This window comes from Cyclopterus lumpus, chromosome 6, assembly GCF_009769545.1.
Source record: "Cyclopterus lumpus isolate fCycLum1 chromosome 6, fCycLum1.pri, whole genome shotgun sequence".
NCBI lineage: Eukaryota > Metazoa > Chordata > Actinopteri > Perciformes > Cyclopteridae > Cyclopterus > Cyclopterus lumpus.
The window spans coordinates 17,657,350-17,682,631 of NC_046971.1; the positions used below are offsets into that span (position 1 = coordinate 17,657,350).

At 42.3% G+C, this 25,282-nt stretch overlaps 2 protein-coding genes across 2 annotated transcripts in view; one reads left to right on the top strand and one right to left on the bottom strand.

Annotated features, from left to right (window-relative positions):
* ptprja (protein tyrosine phosphatase receptor type Ja) overlaps window positions 1-25,282 on the bottom strand; it is a 43,672-nt gene that overhangs the window by 6,315 nt on the left and 12,075 nt on the right. Inside the window, 26 exon segments of the mRNA XM_034534441.1 lie at window positions 20-298; window positions 1,063-1,320; window positions 1,413-1,673; window positions 1,825-2,085; window positions 2,616-2,870; window positions 3,025-3,288; window positions 3,734-3,997; window positions 4,357-4,629; window positions 4,837-5,097; window positions 5,938-6,198; window positions 6,321-6,578; window positions 6,886-7,146; window positions 7,313-7,570; window positions 7,826-8,086; window positions 8,771-9,031; window positions 9,226-9,483; window positions 9,791-10,051; window positions 10,218-10,475; window positions 10,731-10,991; window positions 19,050-19,310; window positions 19,503-19,760; window positions 20,016-20,276; window positions 21,413-21,670; window positions 22,830-23,081; window positions 23,262-23,456; window positions 23,636-23,657. Of these exon segments, the coding sequence (XP_034390332.1) occupies window positions 20-298; window positions 1,063-1,320; window positions 1,413-1,673; window positions 1,825-2,085; window positions 2,616-2,870; window positions 3,025-3,288; window positions 3,734-3,997; window positions 4,357-4,629; window positions 4,837-5,097; window positions 5,938-6,198; window positions 6,321-6,578; window positions 6,886-7,146; window positions 7,313-7,570; window positions 7,826-8,086; window positions 8,771-9,031; window positions 9,226-9,483; window positions 9,791-10,051; window positions 10,218-10,475; window positions 10,731-10,991; window positions 19,050-19,310; window positions 19,503-19,760; window positions 20,016-20,276; window positions 21,413-21,670; window positions 22,830-23,081; window positions 23,262-23,456; window positions 23,636-23,657 (6,481 nt within the window).
* On the top strand, window positions 15,798-18,226 carry LOC117731895. Its single transcript, XM_034534442.1, has 2 exons — window positions 15,798-17,562; window positions 17,683-18,226. Exons 1-2 carry the CDS (start codon window positions 16,054-16,056, stop codon window positions 18,049-18,051), a joined length of 1,878 nt encoding a protein of 625 aa, XP_034390333.1. The 5' UTR covers window positions 15,798-16,053; the 3' UTR covers window positions 18,052-18,226.

Consider the following 25,282-nt stretch of genomic DNA (forward strand, 5'->3'; position numbering starts at 1 on the left):
GCATAAATGAAACCCTTACTTGTAGTGACCTTGTTGATATGAACCTTCTCACTCTTAAAACCCATCGCACCCACTGTTGCTATGGAGATGTTGTAGGAAGTCCCAGAAAGCAGGGAGGTAAAATAATGATTGGTGTAGGTGGTGTTGGTGGTACTGTTGTTTTCTTCTCCCTGGAGTGATAGGTCCGTCAACTGGTAGTGGAAGATTGCACCTGCCATCAGAGGTGCTTCGTTCCAGCTGATGTCAATGGAGCTGGTTGTCTTCATCCAGACGCTAATCGACCCGGGAGGGTTAGGGTCTGGAAGGGTGGAATTGAACTTTAACACCATAGTAACCAAAATAATGGGCCATATTCAAAACGTTGCATGTTTTATATTACGTTTACTAAAAGATTTTCCAAAACATACCATAACAGTTTTTCTCATTTCCACTTAACTACCGTATACATATCACCCTGCAGAAATGTATAATAAGCTCGAGATTAGGGAACCATCACACTAAATATTTTGGGAGGAGCTTTGTTTTCATCTACGTCCAATGATTGAAGCTGTAACAAACAGCTGATGGTTGCTGAGGATCGACCTTACTCATTTGTGAAACAGTCACATTATTACAATATGTTGACGTATAGTCATATGATTTATTTTGCCAATAACAAATGTTGTTTTCTTTTCTTGTACTATTGTCCTGTGTAACCTGTGTGATGCCAGAGAAGCAATGGTTAACATGTCATTGTGCATGTCCTTGAAAGCACCATCAACGTTTGAGTATCAGCTGCAGTGCCACGTGACGGCACAGTGACTTGAATAAATACAAACAGACAGTATCTCACTGTTGTGGATTTTAAATGTCACACAAGCTTCAAAGTCCAGTACATGTAATAAAAAACAATGGATGGCTGGAGAATAGGAAGTCCTAAAATAACCCCAAAAAACGTTACAGTATGCGATGGAAAACTTCAAAAATGTTATACATTATATTAAACTAGTTGTTGTTTGATAGATTAAATGTGAATTACTGGACACCAAACGACTGGAAATAGAACAAATTGATCATACTTACAAGTTGCATTAGTAATAAAGCCAGATGACGCATTGAAGGGTCCACTACATGTAGTTACCACGGCAGTGTAGCGCCTTCCAGCGGACAAGTTGCCAAACAGAAAGTCGGTAATGTTAGAGTTCAGCTCCTTTAAAGTCGGGGGCGTGCTGTTAAGATAAACCTTATAATGCTCCACTTTCCCAGGAGGTTGGTTCCATGACACCAGGATTGAACTATTGTAGCCCAGGCTGGAGATATGTGGTTGCACTGCCTCAGGCTCTATTAATGTGCATAGGAGGATGGATTAAAGCTGATCAACCGCCATGACAATTTTAAATACAGAAACAGAAATGACAGGTAAATAGTCTTACTGGTGTACTGAGAGGTGCAGCTCGCTTTCCCCTCGATGCCATCCGCTGCCCTGACAACAACACAGAAGGTGCAGTTGGTCCCAGGGGTGAGCTCAGAAATCTCTGCCACTTCTCCTGCAAAGGTTTTGATTTGGGAGCAACAGCCTGTGGTCAGAACCAGGTATGTGTATTCAGGCTTGTACTCCGGTGGTTTCGTCCAAACCAGAAGTACAGCAGTTGTGTTTAAGGTTTCAGATTCCACCCGTGCAATACTGTATGGACCTACAAATAGAGCAGAACGTGTTTGGATCAACATCCAGCAATTATGCAGGACTACAGATACAGATAAAACCTAAAGTAATATCCCAATCGAAATGTGTTGGATTTAATTGTTTTTTAGTTTCAGACAGTATCTTCATATATATCTACATACGTGTACAGTAGAACACTGTCACAGGAGCTGACTGAGTGCCATCTGGTGTCTGTGTGGTGACGGTGAAGCTGTAGTTGCTCCCGGAGAGAAGTCCAGTGATTACTTTGTGTTGGTTTGCGACTGCTTCAGATTGAAGAAATGAGCCATTTGTGGTCTCTACAATATATGAGTAGTGAGATTTGTTCTCGGGCGGTTCCCACTCCAAGGTCACCGCATTTGTGCTGATTTCTGTCTGTCTCAGCATTGTGACAGGATATGGTCCTTTAAAATTAGAAAGAGGGACACATTGAATATGCAGAATATGTATGTGTTTCACGTGTCAGATTTTGGCAAAATAGTACAGAAGAGAGGTTAGCAGTTTAAAACAATAAGCATTTGGAAACATTTGGAAGTCAATATTGTACTATTTGCTTCTGAATGTTCTTGATATGATAAAACCCATCTGGCTCATAAAGCAGTTAAATAATCACTATTATGTCAGATGGTATGTGAACAAAGATTACTGTCAATAAAAATAAGATTACAGGGGGTCATAATGAAAAGTAAAATTTTAAAAGCATTGTGTTAAACTTTTTTGATTTTGCATTTTTAGTTAGAAATTGTTAATATACAGTATCTATTATACTACTGCTTGCAAACATATACAAAATATATATTTGGAACATGTCACCATGTCACAAATATAATAATGTATTCATATTCATAAAAAGATAAATAAATAAAGGCTTGAGTAAAATTTAAAAAACAAGTAATAACCCTGGTATGAACGAGCGCTTGTTAATCACACTCACTGGTATAGTTTTCTGTAGTCACGGCAGTGCTCTCATAGTTCCACACACCAACAGTAACAACAGAGATATTGTTGGGGCTTCCAGACTGGAGGTTATTCAGCAGGTACCAGTTGTTTCCGGTCACAACGGCACCGTTAAAGCTGGACACACGGAAGTTGTACTGATCATGGTCCATGTCCTTTGGAGAGGCCCAGGTGAAGTTGATGGACGTCACAGTCTGAGACTCCACCATGATGGTGCCTGGAGGGTTGGGAACTGAACAGGAGAAGGAATGCTGCTTCATTACCGCTCGATTACAACGCCACAGGCAGTTCTTAAATAAATATTGGTCAAAATACACACAGCGCATATACAGTATATTATATGTGTAATATGCAGGTTTATAAGTCACGGTGTCAATGTAACTCACAAGTTGCGTTGCAAACACTTGAGTTTCTGCTCTCAAAATGTCCACTTTTGGTGAGCAATTCCACACAGTAAAGCACTCCTGGAGTCAGGCCCTGAAACAGTTGGTTCACAGTCGTGTTGCTCAGGTCCGTGTTGTTTGCCACCAAGTGACTGCCTCTGTACAGCAGTACGGTGTAGGAGACCACCTGTCCAACTGCTGATGTCCAGCTAACTGACATGGTCGTTGTGTTTACTATGGCCATGAGGCCAGAAACTGCTTCAGGCTCTGTAAAAACAGATTTTAAATTGATGTAATGTACATTCAGAAAATCTTTAGTTTAGGTCTGGCTGAAAACATTCAATTAACGTAAAGAATAACACAGGGTTAACAGAATAATTGTACCACAGTTAGATGTATAGTTGTACTGCAATACAAATATGAGTGTATACTGAACAAAATTACATTTGAAAGAATCACTTCCCATTGTTAATGTGACGGCACAGAGAAATCCTGATATATATTTTCACACCTGTATCTTTTGCACTTTTATTATTTGTGGCACAACTGCAAAGTATGTCAATTAAAGTAAGGTAAACAAATGGGCACTCTAGTGATTCTACACACTAAGTGCTGTTTGAAAGAGACGGCTGTACCATGGCTAAACTTGAGAAAAGAGTAGTGCCACCATGTAACCACCATGTAACACATTTCCTAAGCTTTGAAGACGTACTTGTGTAACTTTGGATGCTCTCCACTGCGGACTTGACCCCTGCTACAACAACAAATACATGGAAAAGTGTAGAGGTTTCCGGGGTCAGATGGAAGAAGGTGTAATTTTCAGTCTTGGTCGATTCATTCTGAACCACCATGGCGTCCTGGAGAGCTATCACCAGGTAGGAGTAGGAAGGCTTGTGATCAATTGGTCTGAGCCACGTCAGCTGGATGGATGTTGTGTTCACGTCCCCCACTGTGAGGTGGTACACTGGTTCGGGCACTGTAGCAAATACAAGGGTTACTTACGTAAGACCAAAGACCACGATAGAAAAAGGGTATTGTACATTTTTGTGGTATCCTTAATTGTGTTATATACAATGTTGTTGATAGCACAGAATCCATTAATGCTTCGTCCATTAATTTATGTTGGGCACTACAAAAAAGACCAACAGGGGAAATGCTAATTAAAACTTAAATAAATGAGAATGGATTTCTGTCACTTTTGATATATTTATAATATATGCCATACAATAATATTCTCATGTGCTGGCAAGATAAAACAAAGGGTTGTTATCAAAAACTACAACATGAATTGTATCACTCCTGTCACGTCCTTTAGTTTCTCCCCGTTGTACTTACAGGTGAAAGCGGAATTATGGACGGCCGTGCTACTCAAATTATGGGGTCCAACTGTTTCTACAGTTATATTGTAGGACGTTCCAGACAAAAGAGAGGACAGCTCTGTGGTATTGAACCAGGTGCTGTTATTTTGTACTTTGCCACCCTCTGGCTGGTAGGTGATAATGTAGCTGATGTCTGGAGCTTCCTCCATCAAAGCAGGAGTCGCCCATTTAAGATGAAGCGAGTATGTTCCCTGACTGATGATGATGATGGAACCCGGAGGTGTGGGCTCTAAAGGGATGACAGGTGGACACACACTTATTACTTGTGTTTCTTTTGTTTTCATGCACAGCAGATTGGATTTAAGGGTTTAAACCATTAAAAAAAAATAATAATTCAGTAGACATCGAGCTGCACCGGATATAAGAACAAAACAATTAATCAATCACAGGAAGTAAACTTAAACTTACCAGTAAGTTAAGTTACAATTAAACTTACCAGTGGCAAATGAAGACTGATCAGACGTATTAGTGAAGCTCCCAGCTACGGCGGTCACAGTGATGAAAAAATAGTCTCCAGGATTTAAATCAGTAAAGAGGGCTATGGTGACTGCTGTTGTGTTGCTATACAAATCAATATGTCCCTCATTTGAGATGTTCACCACGTAGTGATCGGCCCTCCCACGAGGCAAATTCCAGCTGATGTCCAGGTAATTGGTTCCTTGTGCTGTCACCATAATGTAATCAGGCTTTTCAGGCCCTGTACAATAAAGAAGTCAAAGGTGGGGTTGGTTCCTTGCTTTAGCATTGTGAACAAAAAACATTCATGATGTGTCATAATTTTAAATGGAATACAGAAATAAAGTACATATATCTGTTTTAAATTTTGCAACATCAATATATATTAGTAATCCAATGCTATGATCCATTTACTACTATATTCCTCACAATATAGTGTATAAAATGGCATAAAGATAACATTGACATTATAAATTAATTTAAAAAAACTTAAACTTGCAGAATGACTTAAACAATTAATTGATTATCAAAATAAAATTCAAATTAAGTTTCTGTTGATCAAGTAATTCATCAATTAACCAATTAATTGTTGCAGCTCCACGTGCATCAAAATTGATTGACAACTTCTTGTTTTAGCTGCCTTTTATAAACAGCATTTCCGACAAACCCAATGCAATTATGGGTTAAATGTCCCAGCAACACTTATTTAGCATGCATATGTACAATAAACAATATGGAAACATATAGCTTTTTATAATAAAGTTGTAAGCAGATGTAATTGTTTATGAATGTGTACGTCAACAACGATAACTCCTTCTGTGGGCACCCAAGTGAAAGCTGGTGTATCACACATGATAATGACAAAATAGTAAAAACGAGTTGTAATAATATAATCTTCATAATATAGTCATAGAATAAGTTGTAATTGTTGACAGACACTGGATAGTTAACAGCATATTATTAAGTGTCCTTATTTCTGTTCACTATATTATGGTGTGTTACAAACCAAATGCTTGTTGAATCTCAAATATACACTTCCCTAAATCATCATTGAAAATAGATTTCCTAAAAATGGACTTACTTGTGAAAGACCTTTTTAAGATTCCTTCTCCTTTGTTTAAGGAATATACAGCTACAGCAGTCACTGTGACGTTGTACTGGACTCCGGGGTCCAACTTGTCGATGGTAAAAGAGGTTTCAGTGGTGGTGTTACTCAAGGTGTCATTTCTTAAAGACCACTGAACTGTGTAAGAGGTAGCATTGCCATCAGGTTCAGTCCAGGTCAGGAACATAGACGATGTTGTGACATCAATGATGGAGAGATTCCTGACCACAGACGGTTCTGCGAATGCAAGACATACACAATATGAGGGGGATACATACAATACAACATGTTGTTTACAGCTTTTCAGCATTTTCTTACATTACATTTACCAATGGGAATGTGGAAACCTCTCGGCTTACTTGTGACTGAGGTGAATGTGTGAGGGTCTCCTTCCGTCTGATTGTCTCCGGCGACGGCAATGACTGAGATTGTGTAGTTGGTACCAGGGATGAGGCCTGATAGCACGCTGAAGGTGCTGCTGGTGTAACCGGTCATCAGCGCTCCACCATTATGCCACTCCAACCTGTACTTGAACACCTCACCCGGAGGTGAGGTCCAGTTCAGAGAGATGGAGGAGGTGTTTGTGGACACACTAGGTTCCTCAATTTCACCAGGTCCTAAAGCAAAAAGGAGGAAAGGAGAGAAGGGTGAAGAGTGAATGATCAAAATAGAAAGAAAAAAAGATAAATTGTTCAGGGTGTCAGCAACATCATCAAGAAGAATGAACTCAGATCCAGAAAAGACTGTACACCGCTGTGGCACGAGTTAAAATCACTGCAGAGAGTCTTCTCTGACCATCAGGTGGCCTGAGCACATTTAAAAAATTGACTTTGTTGTGTATTGTGCAGACAGTCCTCTCCAACAGGTGTCTTCAGCAGACTCTCAGGACCTTATTTCATCAACCACATTTACATGCTTACTTACTTGTGTATTGAGAAACAGTGGTACTCTGTCCGTCAGTTCTGCCGTCATCTGCCACTGCAGTAACAGTTATTTCATACTGGACACCAGCAGTCAGTTTAGTAATGGTTATATTTGTTTGAGTCACATTGGCACTAACAGTTACATTTCCATCAGTCCACTGTACTCTGTAGAAAGAGCTGTTTCCCTCTGGTTTAGTCCATTTCAGAGATATAGAGGAAGTTGTGATCTTAGTGACTGTGATATTGCTGACTACTTCAGGCTCTGTGGGGGAGAACAATAAACACATTTAGAGTAAACTAAAACCATTACGGGCTTTGGCAAGTGGAAAAACTACACTTGAGTGTGATTCATGACACAAGAGCACAGTTACACATCCATCAAGCTACGAACGTAAAAAAGGTCTGGAAAATAAGCAACATTTCGTTACTTGTGACTGAGGTGAATGTGTGAGGGTCTCCTTCCGTCTGATTGTCTCCGGCGACGGCAATGACTGAGATTGTGTAGTTGGTACCAGGGATGAGGCCTGATAGCACGCTGAAGGTGCTGCTGGTGTGACTCGTCATCAGCGCTCCACCATTATGCCACTCCAACCTGTACTTGAACACCTCACCCGGAGGTGAGGTCCAGTTCAGAGAGATGGAGGAGGTGTTTGTGGACACACTAGGTTCCTCAATTTCACCAGGTCCTAAAGCAAAGAGGAGGGGAGGGGACCATTCTCTGTGAGTAAAATCTGTATCACTTGGTGTAATTGGGACGTGTTTAACAAAACTCACCAAACATGGATACAATTTAATATATTAAATGTCTTTTTGTTTTGTTTTATCAGCCTTTTTCTGGTGATGTAATTGTTCCCCCTCAGTTTATAGTGTAGGAAGTAAGGATGAGGCCCCAAACAGACTACAAGCACTGCCATTAGCGAACATGTGATTCATCATCTTACTTGTATAGTGAACAATCTCAGACACTTCACTCTCTGTTTTGTTATCTCCAGCCACTGCTATGACAGAGAAACTGTAAAGCACTCCAGCCGTCAGCTCAGTGACGTTTATTTTAGTTTCAGCGACACTGACACCCCAGTTATGTGTTCTATCAGTCCACTGTACTCTATAGCAAAAGCTGTTTCCCTCTGGTTTAGTCCACTTCAGAGATATAGAGGAAGTCGTGAATCCACCGACAGTGAGGTTTCCGACTCCAGCTGGCTCTGCGAGTTAAAAGGTGTTATATTAGGAAATAAAGAGATTTTGAAATGATGTCCTCCACAAACTCTTCTTTGAGTTTAAGCCACAACAGTAACAATGCAATTAGACCCATGATGCACCAGAAACATTATCAATCTGCTTCCAAGCTGCTGGAAGTTCATGGAGCATCTTTGTGTTGTCACATTTCAAAACACTAATAGCCAGCATCATCTCTAACATGTGACCAAAACACCTCATCTGACTTTTGATACGACAGAGTACAGATGTTTGACATCAAGACTTCCCTGGATCACGGAGCCTCTGGCCTGAACATGAGGCAAGCCACATTGTGGAGGAACATCTTTCCACCGCTGTATCCGTGACCTCAATCTCGTCTCAACAGAGTTTCTGGCCAAACATGATCGTGAAAAGTGAACAGGACCAAAAACAATCCAGACCGTTGCTTCACAGGTGAGCTCTCTTGTCATCACCGTGGTCCAGCACAACAACAGCATCACTGTGACGCACTAACCAGCAGTCAATGACTCCTCCGTTGAGAAGACTCGTCATTCTACAACTAAACTCTTCTTATAGAAACCTCAGAGTTTCATCCTGCTTGTGATCCCTGCAGACAGTCCTCTCCAACAGGTGTCTTCAGCAGACTCTCAGGACCTTATTTCATCAACTACATTTACATGCTTACTTACTTGTGTATTGAGAAACAGTGGTACTCTGTCCGTCAGTTCTGCCGTCATCTGCCACTGCAGTAACAGTTATTTCATACTGGACACCAGCAGTCAGTTTAGTAATGGTTATATTTGTTTGAGTCACATTGGCACTGTCAGTTACATTTCCATCAGTCCACTGTACTCTGTAGAAAGAGCTGTTTCCCTCTGGTTTAGTCCATTTCAGAGATATAGAGGAAGTCGTGATCTTAGTGACTGTGATATTGCTGACTACTTCAGGCTCTGTGAGCGCAGGATAAATACAAGATGAGGGAGAAAAAGAAACATTTACAGTCAACTAAAAACACTACGGACTTTGGCAAGTGCAAAACCTACACTTGAGTGTGATTCATGACACAAGAGCACAGTTACACATCCAAAAAGCTAAAAAGGTTAAAAAAAAAAGGTCTTGTGGAAAATAAGCAACATTTCGTTACTTGTGACTGAGGTGAATGTGTGAGGGTCTCCTTCCGTCTGATTGTCTCCGGCGACGGCAATGACTGAGATTGTGTAGTTGGTACCAGGGATGAGGCCTGATAGCACGCTGAAGGTGCTGCTGGTGTAACCGGTCATCAGCGCTCCACCATTATGCCACTCCAACCTGTACTTGAACACCTCACCCGGAGGTGAGGTCCAGTTCAGAGAGATGGAGGAGGTGTTTGTGGACACACTAGGTTCCTCAATTTCACCAGGTCCTAAAGCAAAAAGGAGGAAAGGAGAGAAGGGTGAAGAGTGAATGATCAAAATAGAAAGAAAAAAAGATAAATTGTTCAGGGTGTCAGCAACATCATCAAGAAGAATGAACTCAGATCCAGAAAAGACTGTACACCGCTGTGGCACGAGTTAAAATCACTGCAGAGAGTCTTCTCTGACCATCAGGTGGCCTGAGCACATTTAAAAAATTGACTTTGTTGTGTATTGTGCAGACAGTCCTCTCCAACAGGTGTCTTCAGCAGACTCTCAGGACCTTATTTCATCAACCACATTTACATGCTTACTTACTTGTGTATTGAGAAACAGTGGTACTCTGTCCGTCAGTTCTGCCGTCATCTGCCACTGCAGTAACAGTTATTTCATACTGGACACCAGCAGTCAGTTTAGTAATGGTTATATTTGTTTGAGTCACATTGGCACTAACAGTTACATTTCCATCAGTCCACTGTACTCTGTAGAAAGAGCTGTTTCCCTCTGGTTTAGTCCATTTCAGAGATATAGAGGAAGTCGTGATCTTAGTGACTGTGATATTGCTGACTACTTCAGGCTCTGTGGGGGAGAACAATAAACACATTTAGAGTAAACTAAAACCATTACGGGCTTTGGCAAGTGGAAAAACTACACTTGAGTGTGATTCATGACACAAGAGCACAGTTACACATCCATCAAGCTACGAACGTAAAAAAGGTCTGGAAAATAAGCAACATTTCGTTACTTGTGACTGAGGTGAATGTGTGAGGGTCTCCTTCCGTCTGATTGTCTCCGGCGACGGCAATGACTGAGATTGTGTAGTTGGTACCAGGGATGAGGCCTGATAGCACGCTGAAGGTGCTGCTGGTGTGACTCGTCATCAGCGCTCCACCATTATGCCACTCCAACCTGTACTTGAACACCTCACCCGGAGGTGAGGTCCAGTTCAGAGAGATGGAGGAGGTGTTTGTGGACACACTAGGTTCCTCAATTTCACCAGGTCCTAAAGCAAAGAGGAGGGGAGGGGACCATTCTCTGTGAGTAAAATCTGTATCACTTGGTGTAATTGGGACGTGTTTAACAAAACTCACCAAACATGGATACAATTTAATATATTAAATGTCTTTTTGTTTTGTTTTATCAGCCTTTTTCTGGTGATGTAATTGTTCCCCCTCAGTTTATAGTGTAGGAAGTAAGGATGAGGCCCCAAACAGACTACAAGCACTGCCATTAGCGAACATGTGATTCATCATCTTACTTGTATAGTGAACAATCTCAGACACTTCACTCTCTGTTTTGTTATCTCCAGCCACTGCTATGACAGAGAAACTGTAAAGCACTCCAGCCGTCAGCTCAGTGACGTTTATTTTAGTTTCAGCGACACTGACACCCCAGTTATGTGTTCTATCAGTCCACTGTACTCTATAGCAAAAGCTGTTTCCCTCTGGTTTAGTCCACTTCAGAGATATAGAGGAAGTCGTGAATCCACCGACAGTGAGGTTTCCGACTCCAGCTGGCTCTGCGAGTTAAAAGGTGTTATATTAGGAAATAAAGAGATTTTGAAATGATGTCCTCCACAAACTCTTCTTTGAGTTTAAGCCACAACAGTAACAATGCAATTAGACCCATGATGCACCAGAAACATTATCAATCTGCTTCCAAGCTGCTGGAGGTTCATGGAGCATCTTTGTGTTGTCACATTTCAAAACACTAATAGCCAGCATCATCTCTAACATGTGACCAAAACACCTCATCTGACTTTTGATACGACAGAGTACAGATGTTTGACATCAAGACTTCCCTGGATCACGGAGCCTCTGGCCTGAACATGAGGCAAGCCACATTGTGGAGGAACATCTTTCCACCGCTGTATCCGTGACCTCAATCTCGTCTCAACAGAGTTTCTGGCCAAACATGATTGTTTTGTTACAATTGTCAAATCAGTAAGTTATATGTTTATTTTGAAACAGGACGTTTTATTTTGAAACAGGAAATGTCTTGTAACTTGTTAGGGGACTTGTAATCAGGAAGTGAAGGAAGAGCATGGCTCAGTTTACAATCCAGTTGAGTCTGCTTGCATCTTATGCCTTTTGATGGCATCGTTGGTATGTATTGATTTCTTTTATTGTTACTTATGATTGCAGATGATTATTTTTGTGACAATGTTTAGTTTGGGAAGTTTTATGCACAAAGTCCATCGAGTCATAGTTAATGACTACTCCACTATGAATGTTGTTCATATGACAGAATAAATATGAATAAAGAGTTGTTATGTTAAAATACAGTGGTTTATAGGAACATATGTGTAAATCAGTAGTAAATACATAAAAGTAGCGGTTAAAAATAAAGCAAGTTATTTCATTGAAGAATCAGTATATTTACATTGTGTGTATGTGTAAGGTTAAAAAGAAAGCATTTTGTTTGTATTCATTATGCCCTTTGTGTGTTTTAGTTTTACTCTTTCTTACGTCAATAAACCTGTGGACAACGGACAACTGTCTTCAGAGTCGTGATGTCAGGAAAGAGTTTGTCTAACTGCCAAGGTGTATCACGGCACATATACTGAGGGCAGCATAGTAAAACAACGGCTTTCTAGCGGGCAAGATAACGCAGCCAGCTGGCAGACGCTACTAACAACGTCATCTCACGCAGCCAGTGGATGACCATCACAGCAGTGTCTAAACAGAGGTACGTCACCAGACAACACCATGTCCGAGAAATCAACTTCATTAAAGACGCGGTCCCGCGCTACATGTTCTGCTACATACTCAAGTGTATCATCAACGGGGTCTGCTGCAGCAAAGGCAAGAGCGAGAGCAGAAGCAGCAAAGGCACGCATGTCCTACGCCGAAGAGGAAATGAGCCTAAAGCTAGAAAAAGCTAAGCTGGAAGCCTCAATAGAAATGCTCAATTACAAGAAAGAAACTGCTGCAGCCGTAGCTGAGGCCGAAGCCCTTGAAGCTGTGGTAGATAAAAATAGTGAAAGACATAGTTCCATGTTAAATTTGGACTCCAGTCCTTTGGAAGCTGCACAACGCACAGAACAATATGTGATTGATCAAGCCGAATCACAAAACACAGACGCTCAGCTGCATGATGATGGTGTTGGAGCAATAAGAGGGTCAAGCCCTAACTACGAAACTCCAGCTTCATCTATCAAATCTGAAGTCAACTCATTCCATCCGGCCCAAGCCAATATAGCTTCCCATCATACACATGGCCACAATGCAGCTTCTCAACCAACTCGCCTCATCTCACAGCAGCCTTACATCTATGAAGATGAAAAGCTCGATGGGACACGCAATGTTCGGTTTGACAACCACAATGCCACTCCTGAGCAAGGTCTTGGACCTCAAAACGACAAAGGCGATCCTGCTCTTAAATCCTATCCCACATCTTCAAACACCAATAATAACAACTCCAACATTAGCGACTTTGTGAGATACTTTGCTCGTCGTGAGCTTGTGGCAACAGGCCTACTTCAATTCAACGACAGACCTCAGAACTACAGAGCCTGGAAACGGTCTTTTCAGAATGCAACCAGAGGTTTGGACCTGACACCAAGCGAGGAAATGGATCTCCTGTTTAAGTGGCTCGGCAAAGAGTCAGCAGAACACGTCGAGCACATAAGAGCAATACACATCAATCATCCAGCAGCAGGCTTGGCTATGATATGGGACAGACTTGAACAATCTTATGGCTCCGCAGAAGTAATAGAAGATGCTCTGTTCAAACGTATCGACGCCTTTCCAAAAATAACAAATCGAGATTATTCTAAACTAACAAAGTTGAGTGATCTTTTAATGGAACTAGAGTCAGCCAAAGCTGAAGGAGACCTACCCGGCCTCTCTTTCCTCGATACAACGAGAGGCGTCAACCCAATTGTACAGAAGCTCCCCTTCGGTCTGCAGGAGAAGTGGGCGTCAGTTGGGTCATCCTACAAGCGGCAACATCACGTTTCATATCCCCCCTTTGCCTGCTTCGTAAACTTTGTTAGCCAAGAAGCTAGTGTCAAAAATGACCCAAGTTTCAACTTTGTCTCTCACTCAGACATGTCTCCCAGGCCAGAAAAAACAGCTTGGAAGCCAAACAGACAGCGAGAAGTCTCTGTTCACAAAACAGAGATATTTCCAAAAGCCATCTCTGATCCTAGGGAGCCCTCAACGAAATTCAATGACTGTGACAAACTGTGTCCAATCCATAAAAAACCTCACCCTATACGCAAATGCCGTGCATTCAGAGAAATGCCCATCGAAGACCGTAAGACATTCTTAAAAGAGAATAACGTTTGTTTCAGATGCTGTGCTTCATCATCACACATTGCAAGGTACTGCACATTTAATGTTCGTTGTTATGAATGTAAAAGTGAAAAACACCACACAGCGCTTCACCCTGGACCTGCTCCCTGGGTTGAAGGCAAAGACTCTGCTCCAGAGCATGGCGGGGAGGAGGATAGCTCTCCACAACCCCATGTCACCACCAAATGTACAGATGTCTGTGGCGGAGACGTAACGGACCGATCCTGCTCTAAAATATCCCTTGTGAATGTGTATCCAGCCGGCCACGCTCACAAAGCAGTGAAGATGTACGTGATTCTGGACGAACAGAGCAACAGATCACTAGTTCGTTCACAGTTCTTCGAAGTCTTCAATGACCAAAGTCCAAGTGCTCCTTACTCACTGAAAACATGTGCTGGAGTAAAGAAAGCGACAGGAAGAAGGGCCTGTGGCTACATCGTGGAATCTTTGGATAGGACCGTCAGCATCCCACTACCCAGCCTCATAGAATGTGATGACATCCCAAATAACAGAAGTGAGATTCCAACTCCCAATGCAGCTTTTCATCACGCACACCTAAAGTCAGTCGCACACCTCATCCCAGATATCGACCCACAAGCCCCAATTATGCTTCTCTTAGGTCGGGATATTATCAGAGTCCATAAGGTCCGCAAACAGGTCAATGGCCCACACAACCTACCTTATGCTCAGAAGTTGGATCTGGGATGGATCATCGTGGGTAATGTATGTTTAGGCCGCGTTCACAAACCATCGACAGTCAACGCCTTCTACACGAACACCACGGAACGGGGACGCCCTACTCTCTTTGACCCGTGTCCTAACATGTTCCGTGTAAAGGAAAAATACAGTGACACCCATGCCACAAACCACCTCCAAACACATCCTGAAGAGATATCAAACTGTGATGTTGACAGCCTAGGACATAACATATTCAAGCAGACCAAGGACGACAACAACATGGCTCCGTCTATCCAGGACATCTCCTTCATGAAAATAATGAAAGAAGGACTAACAAAAGATGCAAACAACAGTTGGGTAGCTCCATTACCCTTTAAATGCTCACGTCAACGGCTCCCCAATAACAGGCCACAGGCATTGAACCGTCTCAAGTCGCTCAGACGCAACTTTGAAAGGAAGCCTGAAATGAGAGACCATTTTCTCAGTTTCATGGACAAGATGTTCAAGAATGGTCATGCTGAGTTAGCCCCTCCTCCCAGTGAGGATGAAGAACAGTGGTACTTGCCAATATTTGGTGTGTACCATCCAAGAAAACCAAAACAAATACGAGTGGTCTTCGATTCCAGCGCCCAGTACAACGGTGTGTCGCTCAACGACGTGCTGTTGACTGGGCCTGATCTGAACAACACGCTGCTTGGTGTATTAATGCGCTTTAGAAAGGAAGCAATCGCCTTTACAACGGACATAGAACAGATGTTCTATTGTTTTTCAGTAAGGGAAGACGATAGGAACTTCCTACGTTTTCTATGGTTCCAAGATAACGACCCCTCCAAAGACATTGTGGAGTATCGGATGACGGTCCACGTCTTTGGAAATAGTCCTTCACCCGCATTAGCGATTCATGGACTGCATCAGTCTGTTCAGGTCAGTGAGCTTCGCATTGATCCTGACGTCCAAAGTTTTGTGATGCGTGACTTCTATGTAGACGATGGGTTGAAGTCCTTGCCCACAGTCGAAGCTGCAGTCAACCTGCTGAAAAAGACACAAGATGTTCTCTCCAAATCAAACCTAAGGCTGCACAAGATCGCAGCAAACAACAAGGAGGTCATGGAGGCCTTTCCGGCCGAAGATCGTGCAAAAGACCTTAAAGACCTGGACCTCAGTGCAGATACGCTGCCAATGCAGCGTAGTCTTGGAATCAATTGGGACCTCCAGACCGACTGCTTCCACTTCAGCGTCTCCGACGAGATAAAATCCTACACTCGACGAGGTGTCTTGTCTACAATCAACAGCCTCTACGATCCTCTAGGGTTTGTAGCGCCAGTCACAATACAAGGCAAGGCTATTCTGAGAGAACTCACAACTGAAAAAGGTGACTGGGACTCGCCTTTGCCCCAAGAAATGGAAGACGCATGGACATCTTGGAGAGCATCTTTGAAAGAACTGTCCCAGCTTTCTATTCCCAGAGCCTACACTACAACTTCACCCCCAGCAGCTGTCAGAAGGGAATTGTGCGTCTTTTCTGACGCATCCACGAAAGCTATCGCCGCTGTGGCATAGCTAAAAGTAACTGACTCTGCTGGAAATAACCATGTGGGATTTGTAATGGGCAAAGCCAAGCTGACCCCCCGTCCTGAACAAACAATTCCGAGACTGGAACTTTGCGCAGCAGTGCTTGGAGTGGAGTTAGCAGACTTAATCTCGGCAGAACTAGACCTTCAGCTCGATGCTACAACCTTCCACTCAGACAGCAAGGTAGTCCTTGGCTACATTTCTAATGAAAGCAGGCGCTTTTATGTATATGTAAGTAACCGGGTATTACGTATCCGAAGGTCCTCTCACCCACATCAATGGCGCTACGTGTCAACAGAACAGAACCCTGCGGACCACGCTACACGTTCTGTCGCTGCAGGCCGTTTGAACGACACAAACTGGCTGAGTGGACCCAAATCTCTGTACACACCAGAGACAAGTGCCTCAGAGAGCACCTACGAGCTTGTAGACCCGGGTTCAGACCCAGACATTCGCCCTCTGGTGTCCACTTTGAGTACTACAACAACATCCAAGCAGCTTGGTTCTCAACGATTCTCAAAGTTCTCATCTTGGAAGTCTCTAACACGGGCCATTGTTTGCCTCATACACATAGCCCGTCTTTTCAACATGACCTTGAAGAACAGCCCTTGTAAGGGCTGGCATCACTGCAAAACAGGATACACTGTTGAGGAGTCTGATCAAGCGTCGCACATCATCATTCAAGCAGTACAGGAAGAAGTCTACAGTCAAGAGATCAGATGTATCCAAAAACATGAGCAGATCCCTAAATGTAGCCCTCTCAAAAATCTGGATCCTTTCATTGATGCACACTGCCTTCTGAGAGTCGGGGGCCGCCTCCACAATGCAAACCTTGAGCAGAGTGAAAAGACTCCAGTGATTATTCCTGGCAAACATCAAGTTGCAACATTACTCATCAAGCATCACCACGAACGAATCTATCACCAAGGCCGTCTGTTTACAGAAGGGGCTGTCCGTACAGCTGGCTTTTGGATTGTTGGTGGCAAAAGAAAAGTGAGCAGCATCATCCACCAGTGTATAACCTGCAGAAGGCTTAGAGCCCCACTTACAATTCAAAAGATGGCCAGTCTTCCAGTGGATCGTCTCTCGACAGAGCCTCCCTTTACGAATGTCGGCCTTGATGTGTTCGGTCCTTGGAGTGTCTCTTCACGAAGAACAAGAGGAGGTTATTCACACAGTAAACGCTGGGCTGTAATCTTCACGTGTATGAGCGTACGAGCGGTTCATATTGAAGTCATAAAATCCCTTGACACATCCAGCTTCATCAACGCGCTAAGGCGCTTTCTTGCTGTGCGCGGTCCTGTCAATCACATCCGCTCAGACCGTGGCACCAATTTTGTTGGCGCCTGCAAGGAGTTGAAGATACCCTCAAACATTGACAACACAACTGTGAAGACTTACCTGTCAGGACAATGTTGCTCTTGGACCTTTAACCCTCCGCACGCCTCCCATTTTGGCGGTACATGGGAAAGAATGATTGGTCTTGCAAGGAGAATCTTGGACTCCATGTTCCTTCAGCTGAAGGACAAACTTACCCATGAGGTGCTGGTGACTTTCATGGCAGAAGTGACAGCCATTATAAATGGCAGGCCTCTTGGTCCTGTGACAACTGACTCTGATGACTCATTTATACTCACTCCAGCTGCTCTTCTCACTCAAAAGGTGAATGTCCTTTCTGCTCCTACTGGAGAGTTTGGAGTTTCAGATCTCTACAAGCGCCAGTGGCGGCAGGTCCAGCACCTGTCCAACACCTTCTGGGACAGATGGCGAAAGCAATTCCTCCCAACTCTACAGGCACGCAAGAAGTGGCAGTCCACTCATCCAAACATCAACCCAGGAAGTGTTGTTCTCCTCAAGGATAGCCAAGTACCAAGAAATGAATGGCCTCTTGGACTGGTAACACAGACCTTCCCCAGCGAAGACGGGAAGGTGCGAAAGGTCGAGATCAAGGTCACACGAACAGGAGTGACTAAAATCTTTCTTAGGCCTGTTTCTGAGATAGTGCTTCTTCTCCCCCCAGAGGCCCAGTGAAGTGAACTGTCTAGGATTTATTGAGTGGCGTGTATTCACGCCAGGCGGGGAGTGTTTTGTTACAATTGTCAAATCAGTAAGTTATATGTTTATTTTGAAACAGGACGTTTTATTTTGAAACAGGAAATGTCTTGTAACTTGTTAGGGGACTTGTAATCAGGAAGTGAAGGAAGAGCATGGCTCAGTTTACAATCCAGTTGAGTCTGCTTGCATCTTATGCCTTTTGATGGCATCGTTTGTATGTATTGATTTCTTTTATTGTTACTTATGATTGCAGATGATTATTTTTGTGACAATGTTTAGTTTGGGAAGTTTTATGCACAAAGTCCATCGAGTCATAGTTAATGACTACTCCGCTATGAATGTTGTTCATATGACAGAATAAATATGAATAAAGAGTTGTTATGTTATAATACAGTGGTTTATAGGAACATATGTGTAAATCAGTAGTAAATACATAAAAGTAGCGGTTAAAAATAAAGCAAGTTATTTCATTGAAGAATCAGTATATTTACATTGTGTGTATGTGTAAGGTTAAAAAGAAAGCATTTTGTTTGTATTCATTATGCCCTTTGTGTGTTTTAGTTTTACTCTTTCTTACGTCAATAAACCTGTGGACAACGGACAACTGTCTTCAGAGTCGTGATGTCAGGAAAGAGTTTGTCTAACTGCCAAGGTGTATCACGGCACATATACTGAGGGCAGCATAATGATCGTGAAAAGTGAACAGGACCAAAAACAATCCAGACCGTTGCTTCACAGGTGAGCTCTCTTGTCATCACCGTGGTCCAGCACAGCAACAGCATCACTGTGACGCACTAACCAGCAGTCAATGACTCCTCCGTTGAGAAGACTCGTCATTCTACAACTAAACTCTTCTTATAGAAACCTCAGAGTTTCATCCTGCTTGTGTTTCCTGCAGACAGTCCTCTCCAACAGGTGTCTTCAGCAGACTCTCAGGACCTTATTTCATCAACTACATTTACATGCTTACTTACTTGTGTATTGAGAAACAGTGGTACTCTGTCCGTCAGTTCTGCCGTCATCTGCCACTGCAGTAACAGTTATTTCATACTGGACACCAGCAGTCAGTTTAGTAATGGTTATATTTGTTTGAGTCACATTGGCACTGTCAGTTACATTTCCATCAGTCCACTGTACTCTGTAGAAAGAGCTGTTTCCCTCTGATTTAGTCCATTTCAGAGATATAGAGGAAGTTGTGATCTTAGTGACTGTGATATTGCTGACTACTTCAGGCTCTGTGAGCGCAGGATAAATACAAGATGAGGGAGAAAAAGAAACATTTACAGTCAACTAAAAACACTACGGACTTTGGCAAGTGCAAAACCTACACTTGAGTGTGATTCATGACACAAGAGCACAGTTACACATCCAAAAAGCTAAAAAAGTTCAAAAAAAGGTCTCGTGCAAAATAAGCAACATTTCGTTACTTGTGACTGAGGTGAATGTGTGAGGGTCTCCTTCCGTCTGATTGTCTCCGGCGACGGCAATGACTGAGATTGTGTAGTTGGTACCAGGGATGAGGCCTGATAGCACGCTGAAGGTGCTGCTGGTGTGACTCGTCATCAGCGCTCCACCATTATGCCACTCCAACCTGTACTTGAACACCTCACCCGGAGGTGAGGTCCAGTTCAGAGAGATGGAGGAGGTGTTTGTGGACACACTAGGTTCCTCAATTTCACCAGGTCCTAAAGCAAAGAGGAGGGGAGGGGACCATTCTCTGTGAGTAAAATCTGTATCACTTGGTGTAATTGGGACGTGTTTAACAAAACTCACCAAACATGGATACAATTTAATATATTAAATGTCTTTTTGTTTTGTTTTATCAGCCTTTTTCTGGTGATGTAATTGTTCCCCCTCAGTTTATAGTGTAGGAAGTAAGGATGAGGCCCCAAACAGACTACAAGCACTGCCATTAGCAAACATGTGATTCATCATCTTACTTGTATAGTGAACAATCTCAGACACTTCACTCTCTGTTTTGTTATCTCCAGCCACTGCTATGACAGAGAAACTGTAAAGCACTCCAGCCGTCAGCTCAGTGACGTTTATTTTAGTTTCAGCGACACTGACACCCCAGTTATGTGTTCTATCAGTCCACTGTACTCTATAGCAAAAGCTGTTTCCCTCTGGTTTAGTCCACTTCAGAGATATAGAGGAAGTCGTGAATCCACCGACAGTGAGGTTTCCGACTCCAGCTGGCTCTGCGAGTTAAAAGGTGTTATATTAGGAAATAAAGAGATTTTGAAATGATGTCCTCCACAAACTCTTCTTTGAGTTTAAGCCACAACAGTAACAATGCAATTAGACCCATGATGCACCAGAAACATTATCAATCTGCTTCCAAGCTGCTGGAGGTTCATGGAGCATCTTTGTGTTGTCACATTTCAAAACACTAATAGCCAGCATCATCTCTAACATGTGACCAAAACACCTCATCTGACTTTTGATACGACAGATTACAGATGTTTGACATCAAGACTTCCCTGGATCACGGAGCCTCTGGCCTGAACATGAGGCAAGCCACATTGTGGAGGAACATCTTTCCACCGCTGTATCCGTGACCTCAATCTCGTCTCAACAGAGTTTCTGGCCAAACATGATCGTGAAAAGTGAACAGGACCAAAAACAATCCAGACCGTTGCTTCACAGGTGAGCTCTCTTGTCATCACCGTGGTCCAGCACAACAACAGCATCACTGTGACGCACTAACCAGCAGTCAATGACTCCTCCGTTGAGAAGACTCGTCGTTCTACAACTAAACTCTTCTTATAGAAACCTCAGAGTTTCATCCTGCTTGTGATCCCTGCAGACAGTCCTCTCCAACAGGTGTCTTCAGCAGACTCTCAGGACCTTATTGCATCAACCACATTTACATGCTTACTTACTTGTGTATTGAGAAACAGTGGTACTCTGTCCGTCAGTTCTGCCGTCATCTGCCACTGCAGTAACAGTTATTTCATACTGGACACCAGCAGTCAGTTTAGTAATGGTATATTTGTTTGAGTCACATTGGCACTGTCAGTTACATTTCCATCAGTCCACTGTACTCTGTAGAAAGAGCTGTTTCCCTCTGATTTAGTCCATTTCAGAGATATAGAGGAAGTTGTGATCTTAGTGACTGTGATATTGCTGACTACTTCAGGCTCTGTGAGCGCAGGATAAATACAAGATGAGGGAGAAAAAGAAACATTTACAGTCAACTAAAAACACTACGGACTTTGGCAAGTGCAAAACCTACACTTGAGTGTGATTCATGACACAAGAGCACAGTTACACATCCAAAAAGCTAAAAAGGTTCAAAAAAAGGTCTCGTGCAAAATAAGCAACATTTCGTTACTTGTGACTGAGGTGAATGTGTGAGGGTCTCCTTCCGTCTGATTGTCTCCGGCGACGGCAATGACTGAGATTGTGTAGTTGGTACCAGGGATGAGGCCTGATAGCACGCTGAAGGTGCTGCTGGTGTGACTCGTCATCAGCGCTCCACCATTATGCCACTCCAACCTGTACTTGAACACCTCACCCGGAGGTGAGGTCCAGTTCAGAGAGATGGAGGAGGTGTTTGTGGACACACTAGGTTCCTCAATTTCACCAGGTCCTAAAGCAAAGAGGAGGGGAGGGGACCATTCTCTGTGAGTAAAATCTGTATCACTTGGTGTAATTGGGACGTGTTTAACAAAACTCACCAAACATGGATACAATTTAATATATTAAATGTCTTTTTGTTTTGTTTTATCAGCCTTTTTCTGGTGATGTAATTGTTCCCCCTCAGTTTATAGTGTAGGAAGTAAGGATGAGGCCCCAAACAGACTACAAGCACTGCCATTAGCAAACATGTGATTCATCATCTTACTTGTATAGTGAACAATCTCAGACACTTCACTCTCTGTTTTGTTATCTCCAGCCACTGCTATGACAGAGAAACTGTAAAGCACTCCAGCCGTCAGCTCGGTGACGTTTATTTTAGTTTCAGCGACACTGACACCCCAGTTATGTGTTCTATCAGTCCACTGTACTCTATAGCAAAAGCTGTTTCCCTCTGGTTTAGTCCACTTCAGAGATATAGAGGAAGTCGTGATCTTAGTGACTGTGATATTGCTGACTACTTCAGGCTCTGTGAGCGCAGGATGAATACAAGATGAGGGAGAAAAAGAAACATTTACAGTCAACTAAAAACACTACGGACTTTGGCAAGTGCAAAACCTACACTTGAGTGTGATTCATGACGCATGAGCACAGTTACACATCTAGAAAGCTACAAAGGTAAAAAAAAGAAGGTATCATGCAAAATAAGCAACATTTCGTTACTTGTGAATCATTTTCTACGAATAAAATGTGTGTATATTTGATGTGCTATTTTGATATAGCGATAGACGTAAAGAAAAAACACAAAATGCAAAATGCTTCTGGAATGCAGTCTTCCAGAACATGTGAGACTGGCCTCAACTCAGACAATGTTTAAATCCAGGCGGAAAACAGTTCTATTTGACAACTGAAAGTACTTCATCTGCACTCTTCACTTTTAATATGATTAATTAAGGATTATTTTCATGTTCTTATGGAATGATTTTTTTTTGCCTTTTTGTAATTTTATGTAGCTGTAAAGCACTTTGAATTGCCTTGCGTACAAATTGTGCTCTATAAATAAACTTGCCTTGCCATGCCTTTTCCTACATCACAAAGTACAGAAATCCCACAACAGAGTAAAATCACAATGTCCTCGTACTTTCAACTCTCAAATGGAGACGTGTACTTACTTGTGTACAGAGAAAGAGTGGCTTTCTCTCCTTCAGTAAGCCCATCATCTGCCACTGCAGTGACATTTATGCTGAACTTGACCCCAGGAGTCAGACCAGTGATCATCACAGATGCTCCAGTCGTCTCATCAAAGTCTCCATCAGTCCACCGTACTCTGTAGAAAGAGCTGTTCCCCTCCGGTTTACTCCACTTCAGAGATATAGAGGAAGCCGTGATATTAGTGTCAGTGAGGTTCGTGACTGCTAGTGGCTCTGTGAGCGAGAGAGAAGTTTGTGGGGAAAGGAATTTGTTTTTCACTCATCATTACTGTAGCACATTATTATCATCTTTTTATCTGATATGGCATTAAAAAGGCTTTTTTTATTATTTTTTTTACATGGTTGAGGTCTGGAATATAAGTTATTTAGCAACAACAAAAAAAGCAGACTTACTCGTGGTGGCCTCTTGGCAGCAGTTAAAACACTCAAAGAAGATTTGATAGCTTGCTCCAGGAATCAAACCACCGATCGAACCATTTTCAGAGGACTTGTTCCCATTGAAGATGGTGCAGTTAGCTATGGATCCAAATGTGACTGCTGTGCTTGTTGTTGTTGATGTTCCTATGACATTGCCTTCACAAGCACTCTCTACGAGATAGAAGAAGAAGAAGAAGAAGAAGAAGAAGAAGAATATTTTTAAATAGCTACATTTCTGCAGACATAATGACATAACAATGCATCTTCATGTAAGAACTAATGTTTTTTTTACTTTAAAGAGAGAAATATGGGACAGAAAATAAATGAAGAAACAGCATGTGTGTACTTACTGACACATTCTGCTTGAGAGATCTGTGAAGTTAGGGACAAAGAAAACAAAATTAAATGATATCGCACCAGCAGAGGTCAGCATTGCATTTAAAACCACCTCAACGCCTCACCAAGAAACCCAACCACCTGTTCAATGCCACAGGATATCAATACATTTAGCTGTACAACACAGCTAAACAGGCGACTTTTCCTCAGCTTCCTAAATACCAGTCTTTTATAACCTGGCCTTTGCAGTGAAACACCATGTGATGAATATGAACCGAACATGAAGGTTTCAAAACCCTTTCCACACTCCCAGGAATTCAATTACAGTAGATTCAGAGCTAGGTATCAAACCTCAATATATTCTGAGCACGTAGTATTGATTACCAAAAGGTAAATCATTTGTGAAGGGTCAAACATGCTTAGATTTCCCAAGCTAAGGTATCATATAGATACAGATAAGCAGCAATACATAATTGATTCATTTTGTGGGCCCACATTTAACCAAACATAGAGGAATCAGCTTGGAAAATAACCACCATGTGTAAATATTAATTGGAAAATATAAACTTCTAATAAATAATAATTAACTTGAAGTGCATCTCGCTCTGAAGAGAAAAAAGAGCTTTGGTTTATTCATCAAGACACCTTTTTGTTCAATGGTGCAGAAAATTGCAGGATAAAGTCTTGTATTTTGTCACTGATGAAATGATCATGTTTGTCGTGTTCTATTTAAGAGAAGCAAGACTGTGGATCCCGGTAATACCCAACCATCGGTAATCATTCTGTGGTCTGCTGTTGACAATGCTGTTCTTCCTCCTTCTTCTGGAAAACTCAAGTCAAATAATAATATCTTGCAATCACATACTCGGACATACAAAGTCATGCCCACACAGCTCCAACTCTGTATTTCGGGTTATCGGTCCTGATATCAGGACTAAACACACAGCTCTAATTCCACATTACTTATTAGCCAAAACTTAATCAGCCCAGAGTCGCTCACCGACATGTTGCCTCTCGGTCTGTTTACCACACAGCTAAACATTAAACACATGGCATCATTGCTGAAGCCTGCATCGTTCTCCCCAGCACAAAGATAAACGCCAGGGTCAATCATTAACTCCTGATAATGATGGCGTAGACTGAACAGCAGCCCTGCATCACACAAGATCGAATCATGTTGTACTTAAAAATAAATATGTCTCTTCAAAATATTACATTAAACAATATAATATTGACTAATAGTGTGTTCACTCCCACTCTACAACTATCAGGAAGGTAGGATTAAATACAAGGCCATTGTGCTAGACTGCTTTAGTTTGGTGTCCCTGATAAGCTATAATAAGCAATTGTATTATATTTTCACTTCTAATCAGAATTATACTCACATTGTAAATCTTATACAACATGCTTTGACAATATTGTACTTAATTACAGTCATACTAGTGAAAGCAAATTATAATTATGAATTTGATACAATAGAACAGAGTAAAATAGGTCTAGCAACTAAAAAAAAACGTCAGACCAGGAAACCAAAAACGAAAAAGGTCCATTCTGCTTCAAATGGAGCCCCTCTCAACCAGCCGTCCCTTGAGACCGGCGTCCTCTCCTTAACTTCTCTTTTTCTATTCACAACAGAGACCCTTCCCTTTCCTTTCAGTCCT